The sequence below is a fragment of the Colobus angolensis genome, unplaced genomic scaffold, assembly GCF_000951035.1.
Source record: "Colobus angolensis palliatus isolate OR3802 unplaced genomic scaffold, Cang.pa_1.0 Scaffold166, whole genome shotgun sequence".
Lineage (NCBI taxonomy): Eukaryota > Metazoa > Chordata > Mammalia > Primates > Cercopithecidae > Colobus > Colobus angolensis.
The window spans coordinates 1,128,289-1,136,434 of NW_012114777.1; the positions used below are offsets into that span (position 1 = coordinate 1,128,289).

The following is an 8,146-nucleotide window of genomic DNA, read 5'->3' on the forward strand; positions in this document are numbered from 1 at the left end:
CAGATGTTCAGTATTAAGAAGACCCTGGGGGATCTTATCCAATGACTTTATCCAACAGAAAGGAGATGAGGTATCAGGACTGGGTGGCTAGCCAGGTACCAGGCCGGGCCTCAGGGTAGCTGCGCAGCCTGGCATTTTCGCCTCACTTTCCAGAGGAACGAGAAGCCAAGTTCAGGTCCTTTCCAGAAACAGATGTAGATACTTCTGCTGGACTGGGAAGCCAGGAGCTGAAATATCACAAAAGGACGTTTCAGGCTATGAAAAATAACTGCCTACTAATGCTAACGTAAGGTGTCCAGTTTACGAGAAGCATTTCTGCCATTGCTCATGTCAGCTAAACTCAGAGAAGTTACCTCATCCTCAGAGAACAACGAGTGGTATGGTCTGTGTAGAAAGCAAAATTCGCAACGTAAAAACCAGAGTTCGTGTGCACTTTACGAGGGAGAGGGTTAAGTGCACCAGACAGAGGAGTTTCTCAGGTTTCCGTCTCGCCTGTTCTCTCGGCCGGGTGGCCATCTCCGCGCATGCGGGGACTCCACCCTGCGGGGCTTCGGTTCCTCCGTGCGGACAGGGGGCGCACGCAGCCGTGCCTTTCCTGCCAACTCCACGAGTGCTCCAGCTCGGCCTTGTGCGACCGCCTCTAGGGTCCGGGACATTTCCTGTTCCGGGGCGTGTGGGACCCGGATGTAGGCGTGCTATATAAGCGTTGCTCAAGTCTCACCCCTTTCTTTTCGAGGAAGACGCGGTTGTAGTGCTTGCGGATCTTTGGTTCGCACGTCCTGCTCCTGACTCACCGCTGTTCGCTCTCGCAGAGGAACAAGTCGGTCAGGAAGCCGCGCAGCAGCCATGGTGAGGCAGCAGTCGGCGGCGGGCTGCTCAACGCGGGGCTCGGGCGCCTGGGGGACTCCGGTTTCGAGCTCGTGCTCCTGTAGGGCAGATGCCGGGGCGTGTAGGGGCGGAAAGGCGCTTCTGAAATGGTGGGGGAACCCGGGAAGCTTCCGGAAGCTGCCTTTCTCCAGAAGTGGCAGACCATTTTTGGTTTATTGTTCTTTCTTATGTGTCTAACAATAGGCTTTTAAGGATACCGGAAAAACGCCCGTGGAGCCGGAGGTGGCAATTCACCGAATTCGAATCACCCTAACGAGCCGCAACGTTAAATCCCTGGAAAAGGGTCAGTGCAGTCATGCGGTGGGGGCGGGAATTGGACAAAAAGCGACGAGCTTTACTCGTTAATGTTAGTGTACAAGGCGGACTCCAAGAAGTGAAGTGACAAGTTGCTTGCCTAAAAAGGTAAAGCATGGCCTAAAACTGCTTTCATTGTCATACAGCTGGCGATGAGGAGGTACCTATTGTGTTGAATAACGGTGATAGTGTTATACGCTATTCTGAGCCAGTAGAAGTGAAGGTCTTAAGCCGATTTTAATTGTTTTGCTTGTACTGAGAGGTCTTTTTATTTCCTGCAGTGTGTGCTGACTTGATCAGAGGCGCGAAGGAAAAGAACCTGAAAGTGAAAGGACCAGTGCGAATGCCTACCAAGGTAAAGTAAATCGGAGGGGCAGGAAGTAGGAGTTGCTCCTGGATGTTGCGTGAATTCAGGTTCTTTAAGGGGTTTGGCTGCCGAAATTGTTAACCCTGATGCTATCTACAAACGCGTATAGAAATTGGTGGTAGATTTCGGTTCCTAGTAAGTATCTAATGTTTAGATATGATCGTTTAATTATTGCTGTTGTGTTCTTGGTGTGGTTTGGTGCTTAACAGGCGCAAGCTCTAAGGCTGGTGTCTAGTACAGTGAAAACAGACCTGGCATTTTCAACCCATGGTACCTGAAAATCTAAGTTAGTATAAATAGGAATCATGCCAAAGGGAAACTAATGAGATGATTAAAAGTGTTTTTCCAGATGTTCTAGGGATAATTATAAAGCCGTAAACACTTGGTTTCCTTTGTCTTTTGTTGCAGACTTTGAGAATCACTACAAGAAAAACTCCTTGTGGTGAAGGTTCTAAGACATGGGATCGTTTCCAGATGAGAATCCACAAGCGACTCATTGACTTGCACAGTCCTTCTGAGATTGTTAAGCAGATTACTTCCATCAGTATTGAGCCAGGAGTTGAGGTGGAAGTCACCATTGCAGATGCTTAAGTCAACTATTTTAATAAATTGATCACCAGTTGTTAACTTTTGTTGGTTTTTATTCAGAATACTAGCAGATTTTAGGAATATAAAAGTGTACTATGAGACTGGAATATATGGATATCTTAGAATGGTCTATCCTGTTTTCATTGTCGTTTGAGTCATTTGAAAACTGAATTCCGTTAACTACATAATAATGTGAGACCTGACCAGTTGTATTGGACACTGTCAGTTTATAACATTGGCATACCGTAGGAATTCTGATTGGTCTGGGGCGTTTGTAATACACAGCCGTGACTGAGAGCCTAGTGCACTAGTAGGCAGGTTCTGAAAATTAGTGACTAATATTTTTAAATTAACCAAGCTTATCGTCTTTAAAAAAGAATTAATTGGCAGAGGAAGGACTAAAACTAAGTTTTAGGGTTTTAGGAACTAAAACTTAGTTTTAAATTCTTACATTTTGAGTGTTTCATATTTTAAATATAAAAGTTTCGTGGCATCTTGCTCTGTGGCCCAGACTGGAGTGCCATGGTGTGATCCTGGCTCACTGCAACCTCTGCCTCCCGGGTTCAAGCAATTCTCCTGCCTCAGCCTCCCAAGTAGTTGGGATTACAAGTGCCTGCCACCACGCCTGGTTAGTTTTTGTATTTATAGTAGAGATGGGGTTTTGCCCTGTTGGTCAGGGTGGTCTCAAACTCCCGACCTCAGGTAATCCCCCTGGTTGGCCTCCCAAAGTGCTGGGATTAGAGGCATGGGCCACCATGCCCGGCACATTTTCACTTTTATACTTTTTAAAAATACATTTTCAGTTTTTGAGACGGTCTCACTCTGTGATCCAGGCTGGAGTGCAGTGGTGTAATCACTGCAGCTTTGACCTCCTGGACTCATGCCATCCACCTCAAACTGCCTAGTAACCAGGACTTAACAGGCATGTGGCTACTATGCCCAGCTAATTGTTTTTTGTAGAGGTGAGGTTTTGCCTTGTTTCCCAAGCTGGTCTAGAATTCTTAAGACTCAAACCATCAGCCTGCGTTAGCTTCTCAAAGTGCTGGTGTTACAGGAGTGAGCCACTCACCCAGCCTAGAATTTATAATCAGATACCCTTACAGATTTGCTAAATGTATTGGGGAAAGCTTCTGTAGATTTATTTTGGAAAAATAAAACATCTATAAACTGTTAAGATTGCCTTCAGAAAATTTTTGAGATTTTTAATAGGATCAAAGTTGGGTAATTCAAGTTTGTCTTTGGATTTGGGCCTAAGCTTTCACGCTGAACTCTTCAAATTGACCTTCAATTGAGATTTCTGTATACAACCAACTGCATACGAGGGACCTGCAACTCACAGCTGAAAAGCTAATGTGTCTAAAATGAAATCTTCCCTCCCAGAAGCTCTGTTCGGTATTCCATGTCTCAATCCATTGTCCACTGAAGTCTGACAGTTCAAACATTGGAGTCACCCCTTGCCCCTCCCCTGCTATTACCCAACATCCAATTCTTTTTGAGTCTACTTCAGATCTCAAGAAGACAAACCCAGTTAACATCAAGGATTTGAGTGGAACTGAGTCTGGAATGAATTATGCCACATTGCTAAATTTAAACGAGTTTATCTTTGGGAGCTGTTTAGGTAGCAGTTATTAAGAGCATTTTAAAATGGAATACCTGTTCATATGTGGCCCCCAGACAGATATACCTAAGAACTTTTAATGCAGCGTAGCAGTCTTTGGAGTACACGTGTCTTGAGAACTGATTGAGGAAATAATTCTGAAAGCAATGTCACTAAAGTCCAGAGAACATACACTGTGAAAAATAAGCTTTAGTAAATCAGTAGTGGAAGGACAGCTTCATGGCTTTCCCTAAATTGTGAACTTTCACAATGGTGAAAGTGTTGAATTAAAGCTATATGTAATTGAGAACCTGTATTACAGCTAAAATAGCACTTAAATATTTGAAACTGCTATTATCTTCAATTTCTCAAACACTTAAAAATACCTGCATGGAAATAAAACTGCAGGGCCTTTGAATATAGGAAATTAAGGGTAGATTAAATCGTGGTAATGATGCCAATAATTCTATGCAAGTTACAGGCCGTCTTGTATGGATGGGGAGTTAGGAAGGTTGAAAATAGGATATCTCTCCAGTGCTTGCTTTATTTGGATTTGCGGAGCCCTGCTTCTGGTGTAGAAATGTAAACTAGCAATAACCAAGGGAACAAACCACCATAGCTGTTGATTGCTGGGTCAGATTTCTTTTTTTTTTTTAATTTGAGACAGTTTCGCTCTGTCACCCAGGTTGGAGTGCAGTAGTGTGATCATGGCTCACTTGAACTCCCTGGCTCAACCGATCCTCCTGCCTCAACCTCAGGTAGGTGGGACTACAGGCTGGTACCATGACACCATGACACCTGGCCCGGCTAATTTTTTTTGTGGAGATGGGGTCTCGCCATGTTGCCCAGGCTGGTCTTAAACTCCTGTGCTCAGGTGATCCACCCTTCTCGGCCTCCCAAAATGCTAGGGTTATAGGCAAGAGCCACTATACCCAGACTGGATTAGATTTCTTCGCATGACATGGGTAGAGTGCCTGTGTGTATGCTCTGTGGATATAAAATGAACAGGCAAGAGTATAGAAGTAGAATCTCTAGCCATGCAGTCAGACAGACGGCTCCAAAATTAGTTACTTGGTTGTGGAGACTTTATCAAGTTACTTGACTTTGAGCCTCAGTCATGTGCCTAATGAGCATACTAATAGTATCTCTCTCAAATGCATATATGGGTGTTCACTGTCCTTCTGGGAGACATTTTCCAAACAAACCAAGACTAACTTGTTAAGGGAATAGATTTCTCTCACTGGCACAGGATGTGCTCTAGCTGACCCATGATACTGCATTGAATTACAGTGTTTCCTAGGTATCTGTGTGGGATCAGTTCAGTACCTCTCTTGAATACCAAAATTGAGGAAGCCCAAGTCCCTGATACAAAATGGCATAGTATTTGCATATAATCTATGGCATCCTCCTGTATAATTTGTCATCTCTAGATTACTTGTAATACCTAATACAATGTAAATGGTATGTAAGTAGTTGTTCTGCTGTATTTAGGGAATAATGACAAGAAAAAGAACGTCTATACATGTGCAGTAGAGACAATTTTTTTTCTGAATATTTCTGACCTACAGTTGATCGAATCTACAGATGCAGAACCCATGGATACGGAGGGCCAGCAATACACTTTGAGAAGTGTATTTGAATCCCCGGGGACATGTCCTTTTTAACTGCATTCTCCTCTGCCAAAAAAGTGACCAAGCAGGTTTTGTTTAATTGTATTTCAGTCAATGTAAATGAAATTTTATCTTTTGAAAGTAAGAGGAACTACGGCTGGATGGGGTGGCTCACGCCTGTCATCTCAGCACATTGGGAGGCCAAGGTGGTTGGATCACCTGAGGTCAGGAGTTCAAGACCAGCCTGGCCAACATGGTGAAACCCGCCTCTGCTAAAAATACAAAAATTAGCCAGGCGTGGTGACAGGCACCTGTAATCCCAGCTACTTGGGATGCTGAAGCAGGAGAATCTCTTGAACCTGGGAGGCAGAGGTCGCAATGAGCCACTGCACTCCAGCCTGGGCAATAGAACTAAACTCAATCTCACAAAAAAAAAAAAAGAAAGAAAGAAAAAGTAAGTCAGAGGCACAAAATCGATCCTTATTTCCTTTATCCTAGGAATAATAGCATATTTCACTTTCATAGAAAAACTCTTCCTTTAATTTGTGGAGACGAAAATTAAACCAAATCTTTCTATACCATTTGTTCTGTAAACTGCTCTTTATTTACTTATTTTTGCCTTACATATTGTGCATATCTTTCTAAATTAACTTAAAAAGAACTCACCCCATGGATCATCTGAGGTCAGGAATTCGAGACCAGCCTGACCAACATGGTGAAACCCCATCTCTACTAAAAAATACAAAATTGGCCAGGCATGCCTGTAGTCCCAGCTACTTGGGAGGCTGAGGCACGAGAACCGCTTAAACCCGGGAGGCGAAGGTTTCTAGCCTGGGCGACAGACCAAGACTCTGTCTCAAATAAAAAAGATATTTTCACCAGAGAATATGGAAATTTTTAATTTTAAGAAACACTATCAAATTGAGGCTTTCAAGCAACTGTGCACATTTGTATTCCTCCCAGGAGTCAGTACGATATCATATATCTGATGTACAAAAACAAATCGCTCATTATTTTAGCCCTACCCTCCATTTGTCTCTTTTCTTTCTGGGACTCCTATTGATTGCATGACCTTCTGAAGGACTTGTGTGTCTCTTACCTTTCTTTCATAACTTCTCTCTCTTTTTTTTTTTTTTTTTTAGACAGAGTCTTGCTCTGTCACCCAGGCTGGAGTGCAGTGGTGTGATCTCAGCTCACTGCAACCTCTGCCTCCTGGGTTCAAGTAATTCTCCTGTCTCAGCCTCCTGAGTAGCTGAGATTACAGGTGTGCACCAGCGTTCCCAGCTGATTTTCGTATTTTATGTAGAGACGGGGTTATGCCATGTTAGCCAGGCTAGCTAGTCTCAAACTCCTGAGCTCAGGTGATCCACACACCTCAGCAAATCTTTTAAATTATACATTTGTGATATTTCCTTGACTTTGTTATCCAGCACTTCTATTGATGATTTTTCATTTTGATAACCTTGGGTTTTTAAAAACTCCTTTATGATGGAAAATTCCAAACATACACAAAAGTAGAGAGAGAATGGTATAATAAACCCACTCAGTTTTAAAGATTGTCAATTAATACCAGTTTTATTTCATGTGTGACTCCACCACCTTCCCCAACCAGCCTTCAGATTATTTGGAAGCAAATTTCAGACATCATATTTTACTCACACATTTTCTAATACCTAAATCTGAAAGATAAAGACTCTTTTTTTTAACAGTTCTGTAGCATTAATTATACTCATACTGTTGTGCAACAAATATCCAGAAGTCTTTTATCTTGTGAAACTGAACCTCTTACCCATTAATCACTAACTCCATTTTTTTTTCACCCTGAACTCTTGGCAACCACAATTTTACTTTCTTTTTCTATGAGTTTGATTACTTGATACTTCATGTGAGTGGAATCATATATGTGTCTTTTTGTGACTGACATTTTATTTAGCTTAATGTCTTCAAGTTTGACCCATGCCGTATCATGTGGCAGGATTTTTCTTCTTTTTTAAGGCTGAATGATACCTCAATATATGTATATATACCGCTTTTAAAAAATTCATTCATCTGTTGGACATTTAGATTGTTCCCACCTCTTGGCTGTTGTGAATAATGCTACAATGAACATGAGTATGCAAATATGTATTTGAGATTTTGCCTGGAATTATTTTGGATATATACCAAGTGAGATTGCTGGATCATATGGTATTTCTATTTTAAATTTTTTAAGGAATCCCTGTCCTGTTGCACCATTTTGCATTCCCATCAGGGGATCCAGTTTCTCCAAATCCTCACCAACACTTCATTTTTTTTTTTTTTTGTAGTAACCATCCTAATGGGTGTGAAGTGATATCTCATTGAGGTTTTGATTTGTACTTCTGTAATGATTAATGAAGTTGAGCATCTATTTATATGCTTGTTGGCATTTCTTTCCTTCTTTTTTTTTTTTTTTTTTGAGACAGAGTCTTTGTTGCCCAGGCTGGAATGCAGTGGCACGATCTTGGCTCACTGCAACCTCTGCCCCATGGGTTCAAGCAATTCTCCTGCCTCAGTCTCCCAAGTAGCTGGGATTACAGGTGCATGCCACCACACCCAGCTAACTTTTGTATTTTTAGTAGAGACGGGGTTCACAATGGTGGCTAGGCTGGTCTTGAACTCCTGACCTCATGATCTGCCTACCTCTGCCTCCCAAAATGCTAGGATTAAAGGCGTGAGCCACTGCTTTTGGCAAGCTTGTTGGTCATTTCTATATCTTCTTTATAGAACTAACTATTCAAGTCCTTTGCCCTTTTCTTTTCCTTTTTTTTGAGACGGAGTTTT

The 8,146-nt window shown here is 42.3% G+C and overlaps 1 protein-coding gene across 2 annotated transcripts; it reads left to right on the forward strand.

Moving 5' to 3' along the window:
* The first annotated feature begins 654 nt into the window (after positions 1-654).
* Positions 655-6,842, forward strand: RPS20 (ribosomal protein S20). 2 transcript variants are annotated; one of them, XM_011937569.1, is made up of 6 exons: positions 655-849; positions 1,072-1,171; positions 1,464-1,537; positions 1,958-2,113; positions 5,303-5,433; positions 6,491-6,842. In XM_011937569.1, exons 1-5 carry the CDS (start codon positions 847-849, stop codon positions 5,396-5,398), a joined length of 429 nt encoding a protein of 142 aa, XP_011792959.1. In that variant the 5' UTR covers positions 655-846; the 3' UTR covers positions 5,399-5,433; positions 6,491-6,842. The 2 variants fall into 2 exon arrangements, with proteins under 2 accessions (XP_011792959.1, XP_011792961.1); XM_011937571.1 differs by lacking the exons at positions 5,303-5,433; positions 6,491-6,842 and having other exon boundaries at positions 726-977; positions 1,958-2,176.
* The last annotated feature ends 1,304 nt before the right edge of the window (positions 6,843-8,146 follow it).

What these genes read in the sequence shown, in the direction of transcription:
- RPS20 (XM_011937569.1), top strand. An exon ending in CGTTAAATCCCTGGAAAAGG is followed by an intron (nt 1,172 to 1,463) that starts GTCAGTGCAGTC and finishes TATTTCCTGCAG; the next exon opens with TGTGTGCTGACTTGATCAGA. An exon ending in GTATTGAGCCAGGAGTTGAG is followed by an intron (nt 2,114 to 5,302) that starts GTGGAAGTCACC and finishes TCTGACCTACAG; the next exon opens with TTGATCGAATCTACAGATGC.